This window comes from Schistocerca piceifrons, chromosome X (genome assembly GCF_021461385.2).
Source record: "Schistocerca piceifrons isolate TAMUIC-IGC-003096 chromosome X, iqSchPice1.1, whole genome shotgun sequence".
In the NCBI taxonomy this organism is placed as follows: domain Eukaryota; kingdom Metazoa; phylum Arthropoda; class Insecta; order Orthoptera; family Acrididae; genus Schistocerca; species Schistocerca piceifrons.
This window is the reverse complement of record NC_060149.1, coordinates 711,067,071-711,091,904: the sequence shown is the minus strand read 5'-3', so window position 1 is coordinate 711,091,904 and position 24,834 is coordinate 711,067,071. Positions and strand designations below refer to the sequence as shown.

Genomic DNA, 24,834 nt, shown 5'->3' with positions numbered 1-24,834 from the left:
AATGTTTCAGAAAAAGGTTGGAAAATACACATACAACAAAATGACTAATAAACTTAAATGGATATGTAAGGATATAAAAATTGCTAGTGCCAAGAAGAGGAAACTCTATAATGAACCTAAATATAATAAAAACACACATTTTACTGAGTATGTGTGTCATTATAAATCTATATTTATAAAAGTGGCAAACAAGAAGTTCATTGTACGACATAAAAGTAAAACAAAAGCAGTGTGGTCTGTTAGGTGTTAAGAGTTAGTAGTAATGAAATATCTAATATTAAAGTGTGTTTAAATGAATTCTTCATAAGATGTTGATGTAGCGAAGTATCAAACTAAAGTAAATCCCATTGGATTCCATCACAAAGCTGAACATCTTATAGATTTAAAAAAAGTCACAACAAAGGATGTGGAAAATGGGGGAGGGGGGGTGATTAAAACAGTGTGTGGCACAATAGCACCTCCCCTAACTAAAATATTCAACCAGTCTTTTCAACAGGGATGCTTACCCGATGGTTTGGAGTATGCCAAAGTCAGACCTCCCTTCAAGAAAGGGTCGAGGGAAGACATGGGAAACTATTACCCTATTTTTGTTCTTCCAGTCCTGTCAAAAGGGCAAGATAAAGTATCTGCAAACCAGATCAAAAACTTATTATAAGCAACCAGTTAGGATTTCTACCAGGGAAAAACAGTCTGGGTGCAATGAATAACTTTATCGAAAACATATGCAAATCACTGGATCAGAGGAGTTAAATTGCAGGTATCCTCTGTGATCTCACAAAAGCATTTGACTCCATGAACCATGACTTGCTTATCTACAAATTAGACAAATACAAGATTAAGGACAATGCTCTAAATTGGCAAACATTAGACTTACACAACAGAAAACAAGCGGTAACTGTCACCTCAGATGCAGTGAATTATTATTCTAAATGACAATCAACTTATGAAAGAAGATGACATGGTCAAATTCCTGGGACTAAACGTGGACAAGAACTTAAGCTGGAATACATATATTGACCTCCTGTCAAATAGACTAAGCAGTTAAGCATTTTCAGTGAAAATACTACCAAATTCTACTGACCTGAGTACAGGAAAAATTGCTTATCATAGTTATTTTGATTCTGTCATTAGCTAGGGATAAATTTCTGGGAAAGTTCAAGTAATGTATCTCGAATACTGAAACTGCAAAAGAAAATTTCCCAATACATGTGTATTGCACAGCAAACAGAGTCTTGTCACCCATTATTTCGGAAACTACAAATCCTAGCTGTTCCTCTGTGTATGTGTGTGTGTGTGTGTGTGTGTGTGTGTGTGTGTGTGCGCGTGCGTGTTGGGTCTTACGGGCACTGAGCACTGAGATTATCAGCGCCCTGACACACATTAAAAGAAACAAACGTGGACAACATTTGTAAAAGGGAGCATACATGCAAAGAAAGCAGGAAAAGATGAAAATTGCTGTACAAGAGAACAAAACGTAAGTGAAACAAGAAAGGAGTTTCAAGGACGCCACAGGAAATTGTCACTGGCTGGCCATTTACGTAAAATGTGGGCTAGCCAGTCACCCTGTGAGCAAATTGAAACCCTCTCCCTAAAATCTTGGTAAAAACTTTGGACAAGTCACAGAACTTTAAAATTCTAGTCGTATTTGTCTGATTATTACCTAAAAGAGATAGCAGCTCCGCCGGCAAGTCAACTGCAGCCCCCTGGTCAGAAAATAAAATGCAATCCAATAAAACGTGGCGCACAGTGACCTGGATGCCACAACCACTACACATTGGATGGTCCTTTCATTGGAGCAAGAAGCCATGTGTCGTAGGACTGTGGCCTATCCGAAGACGAGTGAGGAGAACCTCGTCCCGTGTATGTGGCTGGAAGGAAGTAGAGCAAACACATGTTGTGGGCTTGACTAAACAGAGCTTATTGTCAGTCACTTCCAGCCACTCATCTTCCCACTGACGCAAGACTCAAGAGGCCCCCACCAGCAAGGTGAGAGCGTGCAGGGGGATGGCACACTGAAATACTTGTGGATTGAGACACACCTCCTTGGCTGCAAGATCTTCCCTTTCATTCCGAGCAATGCTGATGTGCCCTGGAATCCAGCAGAAAGTCACCTCCTTCCCCCGTCGTCGTAGTTGGAGGAGGGCATCCTGGATGGTGTGGACTATTTTAACTGCTGGATGCAAACGTTGCAATGAGTGAAGGGCACTGAGTGAATCAGAACAGACAAGAAATTTAGGATGGGAAGAGTGTCTCATTTGCTTCTGTGCCCACAAGATCGCAGATAATTCTGCATCAAAGAGAGTAAACGCTGGAGGCGATCAGACCTTGAGGACACGATCTGGAAAAACAACAGAGCAACCAACAAAATCCCCCCGTTTTGACCCATCCATAAAAACTACTACATAGTTGTGGTGCTCAGATAAAATGGCAGAAAATGTTGCATTAAAAACAGAAGCAGGAGTGCAATCTCTCTTGTACCGAACCAAATCTAAAATCATTCTGGGACTCTCCAGTAACCAGGGTGGCAGGCAGTTAAAACCCTGGATTTGGGGCTGTACGGGCTCCACACCGAGTGACTTCAGCACACATAACACGCAGATCCTGAATGGCAATGTGGCTCAGGGACAGTGGGGAAAAAAGACAGTCCACGGGCAGATGAGCAAAAAATTGGGTAGTGGATGAAGTTGGAGCTGCAAGAAACTTACACACTTGGCGCACCAGGAGGAGCTGCCGCCGGATGGTAAGTGGCAGTTCCCGTGCCTCAGCACAGAGGCTGGGTGTGGGACTGATCCGATAAGCACTCGTGGCCAGCCGAAGCCCCTCATGGTGGACAGCATCAATGATCTTCAAATATGAAGACCAGCGCTGATCCATACACTGTGACCTGTAGTCCAGCCGATAACACACGAAAGCCCTATAAAACTGGGAGAGACGCGTCCTGTCCGCTCCCCAAGACCTGTGACTAAGGCACTTTTGAGATATTCAGTGCCTGCAGGGTTCTGGCTTTCAGATGTTGCAGGTGCAGCAACCACGACAATTGGGAGTCAAAAATGAGGCCCAGAAACCGCACTGAATCTCTAAAACTTAGGATGGTGTCCCTCATACACAAGGCAGGCAAATGAAAAATACGACGAGAATGATTAAAATGAACAAACACACACACACACACACACACACACACACACACACACACACACCTGCAGAAAACTGGAAACCCGTCTTTGCAGCCCACTCCTCTAACTGCCGCACAATAAGTTGCAACTGACGGCTTGCTGATGCAACACTGGAAGAGGAACGGAAAACAGTAAAATCGTCTACAAATAAGGAGCACTGTACTGGACTCCATACTGTAGACGTGATACTATTGATGGCTATGTCAAAGAGGGTACCACTTAAAACACTGCCCTGAGGGACACCATTCTCCTGCTCGAAACAATCTGACAGCGAGTCACCAACTCAGGTCCTAAGATAGTGCTGAGACAGGAAGGACTGAATGAAGATGGGGAGATGGTCATGAAAGCCCCATTGATGCAGTTGAGTGAGAATACACTGTAGCCAAGCAGTATTGTATGCCTTACTGATATCGAATAATATTCCAATGCAGTGATTTCTACGTAGGAAAGACTGCTGAGTAGCCACCTCGAGCAGAGTCAGGTTGTCAACAGTGGTCTGAAATCTGCAGAATCCACACTGAGTGTGGCGAAGGAGTTGTCTGGTCTATAATAGCCAGACCAGACGCCAGTTAATCATTTGCTCCAGGGTCTTTCCTACACAGCTCATTAAAGCAATACTCCAAAAACTACTGGGAGACATGCGGTCCTTTCCAGGCTTGAGAAGAGGTATCAAAACTGCCTCTCTCCAAAAGTTGGGGAAATGACCTGTCTGCCATATAAGATTAAAACATTTAAGGAGGAGTTTTTTCAAAGCTACTGGCAAATGTCTAATGATGCAGTACCGGATCTAGTCGTGACCAGGTACCGTGTCACGAGCCTCAGACAGGGCTGATTCCAACTCCCACATGGAGAAGGGAGAGTTGTAACTTTCGGAATCGTTGGAACCAAAGTCCAATTTGCTCCTCTGTGCAGTCGCATGGTAGCAACGAAATGCCAGATCCTGACTGGAATTTGCAGTAGTTTGTGCAAAGGTCTCTGCCAGCATCTGAGCAATGTCTCCAGGTGCTGTTTGGAGACATCCTCATGTCAGCACTGCAGCTATTGGTGAGCGACTGCGCTTACCAAAAATCCTCCTGATGGCTTCCCATACTTTCGTAGAATAAGTGGAACGGTTGATGGAGACCAGAAATGCTTGCCATGATCGTTTCTTGCTCTCTTTAATCACAAGTCGGGCATTTGCTCTCACAGCTCGAAAGGCTACAAAGGTTGTCTGCCGCAGGGCAGCTTTTAAATCGTCGAAGAGCCGCACGCCTCTTTAGAATGGTGGAGTGGCACTCATCCATCCACGAAGGCACAGGTTGCCTTCGGAGATGAACTGAGGACTTTGGGATGTATAAGTCAGCGATAGGATGGATCACTTGTGTGATATGGTCCACCCATTCCTGGATGCTGGCGCATGTTCAAACACAGCCAGCTGGCTGAACAGTGTCCAGTTAGCCCTGCTGACCAACCATGTGAGTGGCTGCTCTTCACAAATGGCTCTGTCAAATAGGTGAATGTGGAGGGGGAAGTGGTCACTGGAACGGAGGTTGTCAATGACCGCCCACTGAACAGATTATGCTAGGGCTGGAGAACAGAAAGAGAGGCCGATGGCGGAGAAGGACACAGTAGCAGTACATAAGTGAAAGTGAGTACCTGTGTTTAGGATGCACAACTCGTGAGACGTCATGAGGCTCTCCAAAACTTGACCCCCGAGGGCAAGTAGAGTTCGAGCCCCACAAAACGTTGTGAGCATTGAAATCTCCCAGGGGAAGAAAAGGTCAAGGGAGTTGTTCCATGAGAGCTATAAGGGCCTCAGAGTCAATCACATCTTGTGGAGGGAGATGCAGTGAACAGTGACCCTCCAATACTCATAAATTTCAACACCAACTGCTTGCAGGTTGGTAGCCAGGGGGAGAGCGGAGGAGTGATGCATGTCATTGACAAACACAGCAACACCCCCCTTGGCCCTGTCCTCGGTCAGGTCATCCTTCAGGTAAAGGATACAGCCACAGAGCACGAGGGAGTCAGTGGCTTTAAAATGTGTTTCTTGTAAACACGGGCACAGAGGGCGTTCCTCTCCTAGGATTTTCAGTTCCTCCACATGTGTCCTTAACCCATTAATGTTCCACTGTAATATGGAAGCCATCCATCATGGGGGTTGTACTTTCACCATGTCATTGTGCTGAGGCGGTAGGCACGTAATGGGTGGGTGCTCAGTCTATGGGCGAGATGATTGCCCCCGTCTGACATCAAGCTCCATTAGTTCTACCGAGAAGTCAAGGGAGACATAAGAGAGAAGGACATCCACATCGTCGGACTGTTTACGTCCAGACTCTGGCAGTGGTGGATGCTTGGCCTTTGATTTTTTGCCAGGTGTAGGCTTTGGGGCCAAAATATCGCAGCAGGTGTAGTGGCAGCGCTGGATGGTGAACCAGACTGCGCCTTTAAGGGAGCAGGGAGCTCTGCAACGTCAACAACAACAGACTTGTCTGATGTTTTGGGAGTGGACTTTGCAGGAATCGCAACAGCACAAGCGCACTGGCAATGCAGGCGCTAGTGCTGACATTAGCAACCTCCGTTTGGGCAACAGTATCGTCCTTCGGAACTGGTTGTTTGAGAGCAGATGCAAAGGAGGTAGCAAATGCTAGGGGCTGCATGGCCTTATAGATGTTTTTGGCCTCTCCATATGAAGTACATATAGTCGTTTTGATTTCCTGTATCTTCCTTTCTTCAAGGAAGACACGGCAGTCCCTACTCCAGACAGGGTGATCACCAGAGCAGTTGACACACTTTGGAGGAGATGCACAACCAACACCATCATGGGTGGCCTTACCACATTTTCCACATGTGGCAGCCCCCTTACAACCCGAGATTGTGTGCCCAAAGCGCTGGCAGGTAAGACAGTGCATCGGGTTAGGGAAATAAGGCCGCACACTGAGATCGAGGAAACAAGCCTTAATGTGCCCAGGAAGTTTTGTGCTGCTGAAAGTCAGTATAATTGAGTCTGACTTCATGAGGTGACCATCCACCCGTTTCATAATGTTCTGGACATCAACGATTCCTTCCTGGGACCACTCGGCTATCAGTTCTTCTCGGGGAATGTCAACCAGATCCTGCAATTCACAACACCTTTGCTATAGTTTAAGGTGCTGTGCAGTTCACATTTGATTGCATACTCCCTGAGGCACTGAGCTTTCTGGATGTTCTTGACCTGTTGAGAATTGGACATTTCTATTGACAGGGTCCCATTCTGCAAGGCTTGGCAGTTTTTGATGTTCCAGTGATTCCCTCTAACCCTTCGTGAATGTAAAAAGGTGAAACTTTCTCAAAGCTCCCCTCTTTCTGTTTAATTATAAGAAACACATTCTGGCCACCAGCAAGATTCTGTTACTCAAACCTGAAAGAGTCTGTGTAAACCCGAAGTCTGTTTTGAAGGATCCATCTCAGTCCCATGAGCAGCTAGGGAACTAGAAGTCCACCTAGACAGAGTCCCGCATGCTTGCGTAAGCCTTATGCAACTGAGGTGTGGCAGGTTCCCAATATGAAACTTCACGTTCCCAATAGGTTGCCCGCTAACGACTGTTCCACCTCAACAGCCATGCATTCCATCAGCGCGCAGTACACGTTGAGACTGAGGGTTTTTTATGGAGGTTTATTCCGTCCTTGCAATCTGGGCAGCCAAGCCAAGATCCCCGCTCCCTGAGACACACAATGTTCCACCGCCACAGCACACAGTGGTTGCTGAAGCATGCCCAGAGCTTACAGTGACAGAGGACTGGCGGCGCTTACCAGTCCCCAGGTCAACCTTGGGGTTGCCAAACCCATACCCAGCAAATCAATGCTGAGCCCCTGAGGGCTAAGTGTTCCTTCCATATACATTTATGAAATTATAATCTTCCTACACAGCAGACAAAAATTACTTGAGGAGGATCATTTTAACCACACATATAACACAAGAAATAATTTTATGCTACCACCAGTTGAAATTATATGCACAGACTCCACAGTATATGGGGATGACAAAATATAACAAGTTAATGGGAAAAAAACATATTTAATATCAAGACAGAAATTTTAAAAACGAGGCTACAGCAGATTCTGTGGGAGAAATACTACTACTCAATAGAGGAATTCATAAAGGACGAAATTATAATTTGAGCAAGGGATAGTTAAGTGTTCAATTTTATTGTATGTATATATAATAAAATTGTATTATTTTTATGATGCTGTTTGTTAACATCAGGTATTCTTTGCTTATGGCGAAATTTTACCACAATTTTGATATGTATCCTGTACCTGAATGAAATGATTTAGATTATGTATGTTATGAGACAAATAAACCACACTTCACAAAATCATTTTATCGAAATTGCAGGAACAACACAGGGTGCCACGTAATCGGAAGTAGGTGTAGGTAGCATCAATTGCCAAGAAGGATCGCACAACCTGTACACAAAATTATAAATCTATTTGACTGACATCAATTTCCTGCACACATGTTTTACTTACGTACAATTAAATTTCTGATAATTCAACTATTTATATATAAGAGTCAACACGGTTTCTGCAAGCATCAATCATGTGAAAGATGCTTGCTCTGTTTGTTTATGATATGTAGAAGACAGTAGAGAGCACAGCTCAGGTTGATGCAATTTTATTTTTTTTTAATTCCAGAAAGATTTTCATACCATTCCACACTAGCCTAAAAAACAGAATACATCTCAAATAATATGTGAGACTGGAGGGAAGACAAGGCATTTTTGATGGGGACGTATTGTCAGAAACAAAACTAGTATCCATCAAATCTTAAAGTAGTGTGACAGAGCTCCTGCTGTTCACAATACACACAAACGACATGGTGAATAATGTCTGTGACCGTATCAAGCTGCTCCCAGATGATACCATTGTGTGCAGCGACGTGATAACTTAAAGAGTCTTGCTACAAAATACTGACAGATTTCCAGATGATTAGAATTTGGAGCAAAGACTTGTGGCTGAATAAACAGAAATAAATGTAATTTGAGGTGCATAAATATAAGAAAAGATTCAATATAAATTGACTACACCATCAGTGTTTGCTAACAACTTTTATCTAGGAATAACTGTTTGAGGTAATCACATGAATCCAGTTGTGGGGATGGCTTAAATTTATTGGCATAACCCTAAGCAAACATAACTCACAAACAAATGAAGTCACCAGTAAAATTCTCATCTGACCAACTCTTGAGTATTGTTTGTCAATCTGCAACCCTTACAAAGTTGAATAAATGGAAAAGATAGAACAGATTCAAAGAATAGATGCATGATTTATCGTGGACCATGGGGTTGTTTATACTGCATAAGAGTGTCGGAGAAGCTCAAGAAACTACACATGGAAACATTAGAAGAAAGCCACTGTACATGACAGATAACTTAGTAGCACAATTCTGAGAGGCCACATACCACAACGAGGCAATAAATATACTACTCCCTCAAATACACATTTAATGTAACGACCACAATGCTAAATTTAGAGGAATTTGGGCTCATGTAGAAGCATATCAACAGTCATTCTTCCCATGTATCATTTGCAAATGGAATAAGAAAAAAAAATATAGTAGGACACTATGTATTTCCACTGTATACCATACAGTGGTTTGCAGAGTACAGATATAGATCTAGGAAACTACATTACCTTCAGGATGTGGTGCTCCTAGCATAAAGAGGCCATCATCTAATGCCTTTGCATAAGTCTGATTTCCAAATTCAAGAGCAACTGGTCCATGTACATCATAAATTGATCCAGCTTTCCACCAACCACCTGAAATTAAAATGGAAGATCAACACGACAGCTGTTTTAAATCTCAGTCAAGAAGTAGCGCAAATTTTAAAATATGAACACTCACGAGGGAACTTTACCAAAAATATTTTACTGGTGTTCAAGCCATATTCAAACAATAGAACACACATTACAATACACACTGAAGTGCCAAAGATACTGGTATAGCCATGTGTATTTAAATACAGAGATATGAATATAATAGAGGGAAACATTCCACGTGGGAAAAATATATCTAAAAACAAAGATGATGTAACTTACCAAACGAAAGCATTGGCATGTTGATACACACACAAACACACACACAAAATTCAAGCTTTCGCAACCAACGGTTGCTTCATCAGGAAAGAGGGAAGGAGAGGGAAAGACGAAAGGATGTGGGTTTTAAGGGAGAGGGTAAGGAGTCATACTAATCCCTGGAGTGGAAAGACTTACCTTAGGGGGGAAAAGGACAGATATACACTCGCGGGCGCCCCCCCCCCCCCCCCCCACACACACACACACACATTTGTAAAGGCCTCACACCAGTAGTTCCTCAGTTGGTGTCATGAAGCTGAGGGCACCCCAATCCAGTCCTCCCACAAAGGAAAAATCCCTGCAGTACTAGGAATTGAGCCCAAGTCCCCACCAAAACAGAGATCTTACCACATGGCTACAGAGATGTACATGGTGTTTACTTTAGCAAAATTAAACTTAGTGAATCAAGTCACTTTTGTACACAAGTTTGTGGAAATCACTTTGAGTCAAGCCTGAGCAAATGTTCAAAAATTTCACAATTCAACTGACGCAATAATTCTTGTCTTTATCAGCAGTGTTTGGACAAGCTCTGCAACCCACTCAAAAAAAGAATTCCAAGGCCTTCATAAACTACCTCCTGACAGAGTTTTATCATTTTGAACCAACATCATTGGAGAAAATCCACAAGTAATTAGTAGGCACCTTTCTATTCAGTATACTTTAGTCTCCTGTATCATAAATGAAGTAAGGAGTAGTTGTTTCATGCTGAGTTTTACGGTTCTCACAAGAGATGTACCAAAGCTCAAACAAATAAAACTGAATAAAAATGGCTTTAAGGTATGGAAATGTGTCCATTCTACCACCCATCAGTAATTTCTTATTAAAACTCTGCATTTATGCACAAACTATGTTTGAAGGATAAAAAATCTAATGAACAGCGAAGCACGAGCTGCTGAAAAAATAATACTGTGTAAAAGACAATTGTGGCCGACAGATTTACAAGGGAGTAAGTGAGGCATTATTTGGCAAAAAGGTAAGCATTTGCTTGAGAGTCATATTTTCCAAAACGGAAGTTACTGTGTTGTCATATACTCTTACGTTACTCATCATCAAATTGCAAATGTGGAGTTTCAACAAACTGATTAAAACACAGTAAAATGGAAGAGGATGCACACTTGACGGGGGCAACATGTGGAGACATTACATAATCATTTACTCATTCAGGTCAGAAGGAGATATAATAAATGGTAATTACCATTAAAAACTAAAGAGAGAAAGAATTATTAAGATACACTATTGTTGCCTAAACTCTTGTAACATTAATTGTGCTTGGAGTCACAAGCAGAAGATCTTCCGTGCAATATGGAGGGCATAGTTGACAGACCAGTAAATGCTCCACAGTCACAGTTGGGGATATTTACAGAAAAGTGCCATTTGTGGAGGTTACTGCTGGATCTTCCAACTCCAGACCGAAGGCAGTCAACTGACCTCCACATGATCCACTTCTGTTAGTGCCCAGGCAGAAGGGTTTCCAAAGGGGATAGCCAGGTCGAGTTGTTCTCAAGTCGTGAAATCCGCAGCTGTTTCTTTGCTGTAGCTACTGTTGCTCGCAACGGTGAAGTGGGCTTGGTGAAACTACTTTTGGATCACGAGCTAGGTGCTGTTGGATATGCCCAAATAATGGATATTTTTTCCAGATAATGGATGGTTTTTTTTTCTGATAAGCCTGATTTCTTCTTCAGTATTAACTTCTCTTTGATCTTTCAAAGCAGTGGTTGAAACATGTCCAGCGTAATAAAAAAACAAGCAATTGTTACCTTGACAGTGCTTCAAGAACTATTTTTTTTTAAATTTCCTTTTGTCTTGGAACACCCAAACAGTTGACTGCTGCTTAGTTTCTGATTCCTATAAAAATATCCAAGTTCTTTCTCCTGTTAAAATGTTGTGTACAGATTTTTCATTTCCTCACTGAAGTTCCTGAATATTTTGAGCTTCATTCAAATTGTGTGTAATCCATTGAGAAAAGATTTTTTCATGGTTAAACCTTTATGCAGAATGAAATGTGCTGCAGTCTTCGATAAACGGGATGGAAAAGCTCATGGCAATGATCTAGATAATGCAATCACTGTGGCTTTTGTACTGGACTACTGCAGCGCAGAATCACCGGAAATGGTGTCAACACCGAATTGAACTGAATGTCACATCATTTCTGGTGAACATGCACTGCAGTAGTATAATATCGAAAGCCACAGTGCTCACATTATCCAAATCTTTGCCATGAGCTGTTTCAATTCCATTTATCAAAGACTGCAGTACATTTGATTCTGCACAAACATTTAACTGGGAAAAAGGCATTTTCTCAATGGATTCCACTCAATTTGAGTGAAGCTCAAAATGCTTAGAAAACATGACATAGTAATAGCAGAAACAACTTAAACTACTCTTCATCCGAACATGCCTCGAAGGCCTGATGGTATTGACTGCTGTGTCATCCTCGGCCTACAGGTGACACTGAATGGGGACATGGAAGGGCATGTGGTCAGCACACCACTCTCCCGGCCATTGTCAGTTTCTGTGAACAGAGCTGCTATTTCTCAGTTAAGTATCTCCTTAATTGGTCTCACAAGGGTTGAGTGCACCTTGCTTGTCAACAGTGCTCAGCAGACTGAATGGTCACCCATCCAAGTGCTACGAAGCCCAGCAGCAACTTTGGTGATCTGATGGGAACCAGTATTACCACTGGGACAAGGCCGCTGGCCTAGGAGAAACAACTTGGATATATTTATGTGAATCAGAAACTAAGCAGAAATCAACTGTTCAGGTGTTTCAAGACAAAATGAAACAAAAATGTTGGTTGCTCCTGAAACATTGTCATAGAAATTACTGCTTATTTTTGCGGTTACAGTGGGCACATTGGAACCACTGCTTTAAAAGATCAAAGAGAAGTTAATACTCAACTGTATCCAATAATCTGTTTGTCACAAGTCATTCATATGCTACTTCATTCTTCTTCGTAACAGTAGCAGCTGCCACACAGAAAGTCAAACAAACAACAGATTACTTGATGAGGAATAACATTAATTTAATGTCTCATTGCCTATATTCACCTAATTTATTATCTTATGACTTCTCTTTATTCCCTTGTGTCAAACAAAATATGCATGACACAGAATTTCATTTCATCACCTCACGAAACAGTTTAATTCTTCCAGAAGCATCAGAGTGGAAAAAACGTTTCCAGAACTGCTCTGAACACATGTACAAATGCATAAACTTTAAAGACAATTTTTTTGGGAGCAATAAAATGATTTATGCAAAAAATGTTGCTTTTTCAATGTTTTTGTGAAAACTTACAAGGCAGCCCTCATATTAAAATGTCTGTGCATAACTTTGGAACATAGTGTTGGATCCTACACTATATAAAGGAAAACTTTTGTGTTTCAAATGTATATGACACATTTGTATCCTGAGTGCATTGTAAAATATTCAACCATTAATCTCTTTTGAGCTCAGTGAATTTGCCATACAAACATCCCACAATTCACTGGAGAGATTTAACTAAAACACACAAGAGCAATGAAAAATGAAGAAGATTGGTGTTGAATGCTCCAATGACACTGAGGTCATTAGAGACAGAACACAAGCTTGGATTGTTTCAAGGACAAGGAAAGAAATCAGCCCTGCCCTTTGAAAGGAGCCATCCTAACATTTGCCTGGAACTCACAGAAATCTAAATCTGGGTGATCAGATGCAGATTTGACCTGTCACTCTCCTGGATGTGAGTCCACTGTGCTAACCACTGTGCCACCTTGCTTGGTAAGAAAGAAACAAGTATGACGGCGGAATATATGAACCATTATCCTCTCAATTTTTAGTCCAGTATTTTGTCACTATGTTTCATCCTCAGCCATTAATCATCTCTTTAGTAATGGCCTTTTATGTGTTGCACATCAAAATTCTGAAAAATGTCTGGCACTATAATTCCAGTTATGACACTGAATTGGACTTGGAATTACAGTAATGACTGATGTTCACTGTGCATAATCATATTTGGGAAAATTTTAACACTTTTAATATAAATTTCCTCCAATTGATAGACCTGAAAAACACAAAAATATTAATATATACTCATTTACATACCGTGCTTAACTGTGTCTTCATCATTTAGTTTCTTTGTTTCTTCATTCACTTCTGGAGTGGGCTCATGTGTCTTTTTCTTCTTGTGTGACCTTTAAGAAAATTGAATACTCATTATAAATTTCACACAAACAGTAAGCCTTCCAGTAAATAACTAAATTATATCAATCTGTTTGTTTAACAGAAAAAACTCAAGGTTACTCCATATTATAACATTAACGTCAGTTTGATCTTAATAGTTTCAATCTGAATGGATAAAAAGTGTGCAAAGTTTGAAACTCTCAATCCCTGAGCTGTGACTCAGTTACAAAGCAACAAACATGTCTGTCTCAAGTGTTAGGCCTACATAACTTGCTAAATCTTAAGAAACATGTTTTCCCTACTGGCTGAGATGTGACTAATGGTTCAGAATTGTGACACAGACAGTTATTCGGCTTTAAGATGCCATCGTAGTCACGGAAGACATCAAGCATGAAAGGATGCAGGTGGTCCAGAATAATAATGTTCACATAATCCACAGCTCTCACAGATTTCATGAAAGATAAGATAAATGCACCCCCCTAGCACTGACCTGATGTAACAAGAAATGTGATTCACCAGACCAGGACACATGTTTCCACTTATACACATTCCAGTCTCAATGATCTAGTGTTGATAGTATTGGATCAACATGCTGTGGGACTTTATATTCAACAATGACCACAGAATGGTCTGTTCCACAACACTTTTGCCTGCACCAGCACTGTACTATTCTTGCCAAATCTGCCACAGATTGCTGCCTGTCCTGCTTTACATTGTTGGTAAGCCCCCAACCACCACTTCTTGTGATGAGGTGTGAAGTCCAACACCTTGCCACCTACTTGTGGTTTCGCCATCCTTCAACCACTTTCCATGGATGCTCATGACAGCAGCATGTGAACAGTCAACCAGCTTTGCCACATCTGAGATATTCACAGGCACCAGGCTATAAAAATCTGCCTTTATCAAAGTAACATCTGTTAGTGGATTTCCCCATTTCCAGGGTACATTGTCACTAGCATGAGTATCCATTCCCCTCTCGTTCGCTTATATACTTGCCTTGCCACATGACATGCTCACAATGTCACCAGGAAGCACTCAGTCTCAAAGTGGGTAGCACCCATGATCACACAATGAAGGCTTTTACAACCAGTTGCCTTAGTTGCTGGTGAATCTTCCAGGTAGTATTGTTGTGGTCCATGGAACTTTATAGTTCTTGACATTTGGCCCTGAGCTGCGTTGGACATCTTCAGTGATGCTCTTAGTTGAGTTCTATCTTTGTCAAGGATTATCTTTGCTGACCATGTGAAAACTTCGGATGTGCCCCCTTTCATGGTATTTATGTTGTTCTCCAACATCCGACTCATCATTCAGCAAGACTCAGTGGTACCAGGAGCACCTCTGAAGTTTTCCAATGCAGCTCCGGACAAAACATCAAGAAGAAGAAGAAGAAGAAGAAGAAGAAGAAGACTTCCTGGGCCATGACCATACAACCCATAAAATTCACTAGAAATTAGTTGGTCATGATCTTTTGGCTCATCATTGTGTATCATAATGAATACATGAAATTTAAGAAATATCATGTCATATTAACATTGTGTTAAGCAATTTCTTCATTACATTCTTGTTGAATGTGAGTAATGACATCTAAAAGAAATGTGTGTCATCAGTATAGAAGATATCAATGTGGAGAAGGAGGTGACTGGTCAAAGGAAGAGTGAGAAATAGGATAAGATAAACAGATGATATGGAAGGAAGAAGACAGAAATAGAAAGGGATGAGAAATGTATGGATAGTTTACAATGGGACACGTTCCCTGTTCACGAGAAAGAGAACAATCAGGGCATGCTGACATGAAAGCTATGCTGACAATAAACATATTAAGCTTTCATCTCCTCTTGAATGCATAATGGTTTTGGATAAAATGAAAATTACACAGTAGTTTCTTCCACAATTGTACAGCTGAAATGGAGGAGGGGATGGGGAATGATTTAATGTTTCGCAAAGGTACCGCCAAGTTGCTGGACATATACTGCAGTTACGGAACAATACGTATCTGATGTGCAAGGATAGATACTGAGGACACCGGTGACCAAGATACCAATGAAGCAAGTAGAATGTATGAAAATCACATCAGCCATCCATTCACATTCATTACTAAACATAGGAAGGACTGACACGAACAAACAGCCAAATGTTACACCCGTATCTGACACAGGCAATCATAACTAGCTAGTTGCTGGTACCATATTGGATATGTCCAGCAACTTGGAGTTTTCACTATTTGTGCTGTGCTGAACTAGGTTACAGTAATAAAGATAAGGCAGGGATAAAGTCTGGTTTCATTTCTGCTTAATTTGAGATAATATTTTTTTCTAAATCCTTGGATTGTGTGTACGCAAGAGAGAGGTTTCCTTCATGTCAACAGTTAGTTCTTCACAATTTACATGCTCATCCAAGATTATGCCAATATATTATTGGTTCTTTGGTATGCCATTAAGAAGCATTGCAACAACTGTTCACAAAAATGTCTGCTGACCAATTTTGGGCATGATTTGAAGATTATCCATCACTTTTCAGGGTTTAGTATATGACCCAGGTTACAAGCCCGTCACCATACTGACAAATGCCACCATTTGTACCTGATACAGCAGCAGCAGTGTTCTTGCGGTTGGTGCTTAGATACAACTACGTGTTGTCAGTTCATACAACGGATGGTCACAAGAAAGAAGCAGATTTCAATGATATACAATGAGAAAAGCAATGGACCAAGGACTGAATTCTGGGGGACTCCAGAGAGCACATTTCTATGATGACTTCAAAATAAACAGCCTTCATGAAATTGATTAGTGTTAAAATGTTCACTTCATGTCTGTCCAGGGCATGTGTGATGTTGTCAGCCACTTTGAGTAATGTTGCTGCTTTGCTATCGTGCTTTTGAATAATATGCTGATTGTCTAATTTAATTGAGAGGTAACAAAACTCAAATACTACAATGTAAATTCAAGTGGAGTATGAACTTACAAGTTGTGTGGGTACTGTCTCTGTGGATTGTGCTCACTTACATATTGTTAGAAAGTTTTCAAATAAGCAATCCAAAACATTTTGTAATGGCACTGATTCTGCTAGGCACGATGCACCTTGGAAAGGATTTGGGGGGGGGGGGGGGGGGTACAATGTCATAAATTCCTTTGGTTACCTGCAACAAGCAAAGCAGCCTCCCAAAACTGATCACAGATTTTGGTCTGACGTGACAATGGGAATTATTCTGTGGTGTGGAATAAATTTATTTCACATTACCTCCAGTTCTTATTCAATACTGTGCATCACGTCACTGATGGATTGTTCAGATAAAGGCAACCAAACTACAATGTCCACTGTCATTCAATCCTATGGGTATGGAAGCTGGTTCTTGAAACATTTCTAGTACACTTTCATGAGAGAGTTGATGTCATCTTCAAGTGTCTGCCAGTTGATGTTTTTCAGCATCTCCATTATACTCTCCCGTGGGTTACACAAATCTATGATTATTCATGCTGACCTTCTCTGAAGACATTCAGTATCTTATGATAGTCTTATCTGGTATGGGTCTCATACACTTGAGCAATATTCTAGGATGTGCCACATGATATTTTGCATAAATCCTTTGTAAACTGACTGCATTTTCCCAGTATTCTACCAATGAACTGCAGTCTGACACCTGTTTTACTACGACTTTTTCTTCATACCCCACAAACTGTTACACCAACATATTTGTATAAGCTGATTATTTCAACTGCAACTCATTGATATTGCAGTCACAGGATAATATAATGTGGAATAAATTTGTTTCATGTTTCCTTCAGTTCTTATACAATGCTGCACATCATGCTACTGAGGGATGGGTAGACTGATTGTTGGGAAGAAGGTAACCAAACTACAGTGTTGACTGTTTTGGGTATGAAAGCTGGTTTTTGAAACATTTCCTGAGTTGTCTTCAGTGAGAAGGGCTTTTACGCACACAATTTTATGTTTTTGAACACAACTTTGAAATCTTATTAAGATCTGACTATGAAAGAGTGCTTAATCACAGATAAATGTATTATCTATAAAGAGTCTGAGGTTACTATTAACACTGTTTGCCAGGTCTAGTAAGGGTTCCAACACACTTCCCTGGGGCACCCCTGAAATCATTTCTACAATTATTGATGACAATCCATCCAAAATAACATGATACATCCCCCTTACCAAACAATCCTAAACCTAGTCACAAATTTCACTTTATATCCCATATGATCTAACTTTCATAAATAAGCGTTGATGGAGTCAAGTCAAATGCTTTTTTGAACTCAAGAAATACTGCATCTAGTCGACTGCTTTGATACATGGCTTTCAGGATCTCATGTTTTCGGAATCCAAGTTGGTTAGCATGATGAGGTCATTTAGGTTGAAATACCTCATTACATTTAAGCTCAGAATACATTTTTAAGATTCTGTAACAGATGGATATCAAAGCTACTGGACACTAGTTTTAGATAGGTGTGCTCTTTACTTTCCAACTGGTGGGTGCAATAAAGCAAATGAACAGAACTGCGGTTCACATGAAGGCTGCTTTCGGAATCTATACAAATTCTTACACAGAAATGACCCAATTTTCAAAACAGTCTTACATGAATAAATGTTCAGTAACTGAAAAAACTGGAATAACCTGAAGCTATAACTAATCATGGTGATGAGTGGTCCAAATAAACTGTTAGTTATGAGAGTAGTTTCAATTTTTTTTCTTCGTGACGTATAGAATATAGTATGTAACAGGCATCACACGACAACCAATGAGTTTTTCTCTATAAACACATAATTAGTTGATTGTTAACTCAGCAATGCTTTACCCTTACAATTCCCTAGTTTTCATCTTGTATAATGTTTATTAGGAAGAACCGTGCAGTCTTCTTAATTAAGTCAGTTCTGGGAGAGAGAATCTATAATTTTAGGCTTCACAAAATAATCTTCAGTTTTGCTACCCACATGATCAATCAGTGACTGGATACTGTTAACACAGTGAATGACGTCTGCAAACTAAAGTGCACATTTATGGGCACGACGAAATGCTTTGCTCCTGGTATGACATTGGCATTAATAAAATTTTGATTACTTTATCTTGATATGTTATCTTGATGCATGCTACACAATAACTAGTGTCAACATGACTTGCGGAGTAGCTCTGTCCACACAACATTTTAAATCAGTTGCACTCAGCACATTTTCCTCCTAACTGACAGACCAGAAACTGTGCCGCTGCAAAATTATTCATTTTATAATGTTTACTACCAACATAAATAGCAGATATCATAGCAAAAGAAGGATGTTTCACATGAACAATTAAGTATGAGAAATTTTTGTGAGATAGGTGCAATGCTTGTTTATTGGTGACCAAAAGAAAGTGCGAAGACAAATGACTTGTATATTTCAAAGGAAATACAAGTTGGTTTTTACTGGAGGTGAGACATATGCCCATTTGTCTCGGAAATGTAGTGAGTGGTGGCCTCTGGCCACACACTAAAAAAGTTAAAATCCAATGTTTCCTGGAAACCAAAAGTGATTTTACTGTTTTCATTGTAACAACATGTGGATAAAACACACAACTTCTGAATTAACTGGGTAAACAATGTAGAACAGGCATGGAATGCAAAAGAAAGAAATCCTCTTTCATTACGACAACACAGATCCCCACAATTCTGCTTCTGGATCTCAAGTATGAACTGCTGAAACAGCCACCCTATTCCTCAGATCTGGTTCTAACTTCCATCTATTACCAAGTCCAGGAAATTTGAAAATTCAAAATGTTTTGAGTTCAATTAAGAGGTTACATTGCACCTGCTTGTAGATGGATCAACAATACCGGTAACACTCTTCGGGTGGAATCCATTCACTGGGAAAATGTACTGATCTAACGAAGTATTATCTCACGAAAAAGTGCATTGTAACGTCTCTAACTTTTCACCTTGCCCTAACTGCTCCATCAAGTAACATCTCTCTAAACTAGAGGCTAGCATGTACATATTTACTTTTTGCGTACCTTGGACAATATAGTATTTAACGACGGTATCGTCAGTAACTACAGAATATAGAATCATCAAAGATGCAGAAGATATTCAGGCACCTCACTATACACGTATTGGGCACCATTCTAATGTGAAAATCTAAAAACGATGACAATGGAACTTAATTACATGATACACGATGCAACATTGAACTGAATTACGTTATACCGTCAAGAGTAATTAGTCCGTTGCATACTGCATGTTTATATGATTTATTTCTTTACACTTACTTCTTTCGTTTCTCCCCTTTTAACACAAGCTTGCCAGTTCTACACATTTCATAATCCGACATAGCGGATCAGAAGACGAATACCACTCGCGAAGAAACTATTTTCGTTGACATGAAAATATACAGTATAGAGTATACGCTTAAGCGCGTACGCCACAGATGTTCATTTAACCATTCAAAACAAACCAGTGATCTTACATGAAACAAATGACACAAGGAAAATTAGTCTCAAAGATGATACCAAAACATCAACAGTTTGATGTTTTTGTTACTTCCTGAGATTTGTTTACACGAGAACACGAGTGAAGATGCGGGCAACCAGTTCTCTATTTCGACAGCATTTAGGATGGCACTTCAAAAGAAAATGGAAAATTCATGGAGCTAAAGTGATCAATAATACGCCAGCGGAAGAAGTATTAATGTCTCTTGGAAAAACGATTCACAATCCAGACGATATTCTCTACGAAAGGCGGCCGTTTCAGAAGTAAGTTATAAACTTGTTTGTTATTACAAAACTTGTGGCTGAAAATTAAGACAAAGCAATGTGTGGATATGCCATTTTAGAAAATAATTTCGCCCCTTGAATGGGTTCCAAAATTTTTGCAAATTCTTACTGAACCATTCTGTTAAGAATTGCAGATTTTGTAGTATCATACCGGCAACAGCATTGAGGTCGAATGAAACAAGTAGTGCCCCACACCTACTTGTGAATATTGGCTGCGGTGACATTCAGAAATGTATCATAGCCTAAAGTCTAGGGTATGAATTGGAGATGACAGTTTGGTTGCACGTTGTCGAATCTAACAACTGTGAAGTCGAAATAACGGGCTTGGCAATAGAATGACCTGTAGCATAATGTGAGGACCATATCTGACGCACTTTCCTTTGCAAATAAATAACTGTATCAGATAAATTTGGAAACAGACTATTACATAATAGACAATTCTCAAACGAATATTTTGATTGATATTTTGTACATATATTTTACAATCGCGCTTTTCAGGGAGTGGTCTCCTTTAATCCGAAAGTATTTACAATTTAAAGGAACTTTCCTACAACGTTTAAGCATAAATTATATTTGCTGCCCTTAAGTGTTGAGCTATGAACAATTAGTACATAGTTCCAGGTTATATCATTATCTTTGTTTATGATGATATCACACCTTGTCTTTAAAGTTTATGCCTTGTCATTAGTTCGAATCCAAAACTTTGGTGTATGTTGTCATTAGCTTCTGAAGGACATTTTAGTGAAATATTGAGATTGGATCCCGCTATTTTCCTCAGTAAAGTGTGAATCATTTGTTTATGAGTTACTGTAATTATTTCCATTGTTTTATTAATATTGTTATGGCTGATTATTGAAAATGACTGGAAGGTGAGATTAAAAATCCTATATCTGCTCTTTGACTACTACTGTCAGATAGCACAGAGGCGGCTGCTGACTTCCAGATCTCCATTTATGTACAGGTCACCTCCAAAAGTGTAACTTGCCCTCAGTTCTTAAGATGTTTTGAAGAGTTTTCCAATTTAATGCAAGGAACTAGTGTACACGCAATCTCCCCCACCCTCTTCCTCCTAATCCTTTTTTGTTGCAGTTGATCACATATGGATGATAAATATTTAATTTACTATGAGAATTAAGACTGGATTTAACCTGAGCACAACAGCTTTCCTTCAATACACAGGCTAATGGGGATTTTTCATTTTTTCCCCCTCCTTCTGAGGCATATACTTTATATGTATTTGTTATTTTAATACACATTTTCTTTTGTGTTGCTGTATGTTTGTTCATTCAGTGATCTCTGAAAACAAATAATAATTTGCAAAGCATTTGTACTGTGTATGTGCAACTGTGAAATCATTTTACGTAGTTGCACTGCCAAAACATTTGCCTTATCTTACTTGTAGTTTTGTCAAGTGAGTTAGTACAGTGGTCAGACACTAGACTCCCTTTCAGAATTACAGCAGTTTCTCTTTGCAGACTGAATAGGGCTCAAAAGCATGTTTCTTTCAATATTACCACTATGTAACACCAGTGCACACATAGCAGGAAGTAAAGTGTATTAATGACATAGTTACACATGCTGTAAATGGAAAACATTAATTTATACAGGATTTTCATTGTTGCTTATCTCTACTACAAATGTAATTCTTGCATTTAAGACATATATATACTTGAACTAAAACATAAAAAATATGTAGAGCAATGCTCAACTAAGGAGTAGATCCCAATTAAACAATGCTTTCTGTTTTTTCCCTGCAGGTAGAATATTTGAATTTCATTCTTATCTTCAGTTCAGAGAGTGTTTCGGTGCAACTCTTCATGGTATTCTATCCCGTGTAAGATTCTTTCATCTGTATAGCTACTGCAACCCTCATCCATTTGAATATGCTTATAATAGTCAAACTTTTGTCTTCTTAGTGCTACATACTAAAAGAAGAAGTAATTCATTTTCATTTAAGGTACTTCCTTGGATCATTAAAAGATTTTATTCTTACTTTCAGGTTTGGAAGAAAAGCATTTAGTCCTACCAGTTGGTTGCTAGCCTAACAGTCACTAATACACCAGATAAAACCCACTATAAAGAGTTAGAATTAGTACTGAAATCCAGTCAAAAATGCTGATCTCCTGACGAGGATGGTATTAATATGCAAGTTTTTAAATTCAGTGACAGGACATTTAAGGAATAGTTGGTGAACTTTATGAACAGCATTTGAAAGGAAGAAACTCCACCACAAAGATGACATAGGGAACTTATCCCATTCCATGAAAAAGATAATGTCAGAGATTGCAGTAACTACAGAGGAATAAGCTAACTCAACGCTGGTTATAAAATTTATGCCAGCTTCATAAAATCAAAATTACAAACATTTTATGAACCACTGCTAGGAAAAGAACAGAATGGTTTCTGGAAAGGCATGCATAGTCAAGATGTGAACCATAAAAAGGAGAGAGTTCAATGTGGAAGTGCATCTGGAATTTATTGACTTTAAGAAAGCTTGTGATGCAGTTGATTGAAGAAAACTTTGGAAAAAACTTGACAGAATGCAACACCCTATCACACATCATAAAAGCAGTTCAGAATTTATACAACCAAAATGTGATGGAAATCAGAACCGGCAACAGCTATCAGAATGGAAGCCAAGGGGTCAGACAAGGATGTTGCCCTTCACCACTTAAACAGCAGTGAAGCTTGGACACATTGTAGAAACAATGAACGGAGACTAATGAGTATTTAGATGCGGTTTATGGAAACAGCTGGCTGTACACTGTGGGACAGGAAAATATCTGATGACACTATTAAAGATCTCAAAGTAAAATGAATTCTCAACACAGTAGAGACCTTCTTGCAAAAACCATTTACTATAGATGAAGGCAGACTGAATCCCTAGAAATATCCTCAAATACCAACTCAGAGGCAAGGAGATGGACTGATGTGGTAAAAGCCCACAAAAGCAGAAACGACCAGACCTGTTGTATTATTTTAGGTTTAATAAAAATGTGCTGTCCATTAAGCTATGTGAAAGAAAGAAATATATATAAAGTTCTGTTATTTTTAGCATAGTAATGTGCAGTTTCTGTCCCACATGCATCCCAAAAGAGGACCCACAAGGTTGACCTGCATCCTGTTGCAAAGCTTTCCGTGGAAGTGGCCAAGGGAAAAACTGACATAGTGGTGAAGCCTGATTCTGTGCACAGGCTGCATAAGCCCGCAAAAATGTTCAATCTCACTATTAGCTGAGGGCCTGTAGATGTGATGCCATGTCAAAGCCTTCTTATGAGACACACTCTAGAGTGATACATGCAGCAACTGAAGTAGGTGAGAATGCAACAGTGGAAGGACGACCACTCAACATCTTTGCTCCTCCATGGCAAACCTCAGGACCTTCTGTGTATCATTGCATTCATCTTGCAGCAGAAGGAGCTCCCAGGGGAATGGGTTCAGCCCATCCCATTTGGACTACTGGCATGATTTTCCGCAAAAAGCAGGTAGGCAGACATAACCTCCTGCACTGTCAAAGAAAAAACTCCAGCAATGTCTGCTGCAAGGTTTCATCCAGTGTGAAAGTGAGAGCCTCTATTCTACAGTGGATTCTGCCCACAACTACCAATGTGCATCTGCATTAGCACGCTGGGCAGTGGACCAGTAACAAATATCATTGCAATAATTACTGAGGGAGAGGGCCCAATTCTGCAGCCAGTGGGCTGTCTTATCAGCTCTCTTAGAGCAAGGGTCAAATAAAGAAATCAGGGGCATGTGGCCAGTAATGAGTAGGAGCTTTGCTCCATACAAAAAATGTGAAATTTTCGAATTCCAGAAATGATAGCCACTGTCTCCTTTTTCGGCTGTAAGTCATTACATTGCACTGCAGTAAGTATTTTCAATGCATAAGCTGCTCAGTGCCATATGGGTCCCGATGAGACATATCAGCACCAGTGACTTATTGGGATGTATCAGCAACTAGGGTTAATGGTTTACCCAATGTAAAGGATGCAAAACGGTGTGAAGCACAAACACTGCACCAAGCGAGGTGGCGCAGTGGCTAGCACACTGGACTTGCATTCAGGAGGACAATGGTTTAATCCCGCGTCTGACCATCCTGATTTAGGTTTTCCGTGATTTCCCTAAATTGCTCCAGGCAAATTCCGGGGTGGTTCCTTTGAAAGGGCATGGCCGACTTCCTTCCCAGTCCTTCCCTATCCGATGATGAGACTGATGACCTCACTGTCTGGTCTCCTCCCTCAAAACAACCCAACCCCCACAAACACTGCTTGAGGGAATGAAAAGTGCATTGACAGCCCACAGACTGCACAAATGTGGTGTCCTTTTGGCGAAGCTGGTTAAGAGGGTGACAGATGTGTGTGGCCTGGGGAATGCACTTAACATAACGAGAAATCTTGCTCAAAAGGGACTGGAGCACCATCAGTTTCTTGGGTGCGCACCCATTGACAATGGCTTTGATGTGCTCTTCTGTAGAAATGAGGCCATCTTTGCTAAGCACATTTCCCCAAAAAAGCAGCTTTTGGGAAAAAACTACACTTTTTCAGTTTGCGGTGAAGAGCATTCTCCTGAAGGCATTGGCAATCCACCTTCAGATTTCATAAATGCTCCTCTTGCATGGAGTCTGTCAACCAGATGTCATCGAAGTACCTGACACA

The 24,834-nt window shown here is 40.3% G+C and overlaps 2 protein-coding genes across 2 annotated transcripts in view; one reads left to right on the top strand and one right to left on the bottom strand.

Moving 5' to 3' along the window:
- Window positions 1-19,857, bottom strand: part of LOC124722063 (protein FRG1 homolog) — a 38,997-nt gene extending 19,140 nt beyond the window's left edge. Inside the window, exons 1-3 of the mRNA XM_047247259.1 lie at window positions 19,676-19,857; window positions 13,351-13,439; window positions 8,830-8,955 (exon numbers count right to left, since the gene is read on the bottom strand). Of these exons, the coding sequence (XP_047103215.1) occupies window positions 8,830-8,955; window positions 13,351-13,439; window positions 19,676-19,737 (277 nt within the window). The 5' untranslated portion in view covers window positions 19,738-19,857. The remainder of the gene's footprint in view (window positions 1-8,829; window positions 8,956-13,350; window positions 13,440-19,675) is intronic.
- A 62-nt stretch (window positions 19,858-19,919) lies between these two features.
- Window positions 19,920-24,834, top strand: part of LOC124721542 (39S ribosomal protein L37, mitochondrial) — an 81,205-nt gene continuing 76,290 nt past the window's right edge. The window contains exon 1 of the mRNA XM_047246570.1: window positions 19,920-20,158. Coding sequence (XP_047102526.1) covers window positions 19,983-20,158 — 176 coding nt within the window. The 5' untranslated portion in view covers window positions 19,920-19,982. The remainder of the gene's footprint in view (window positions 20,159-24,834) is intronic.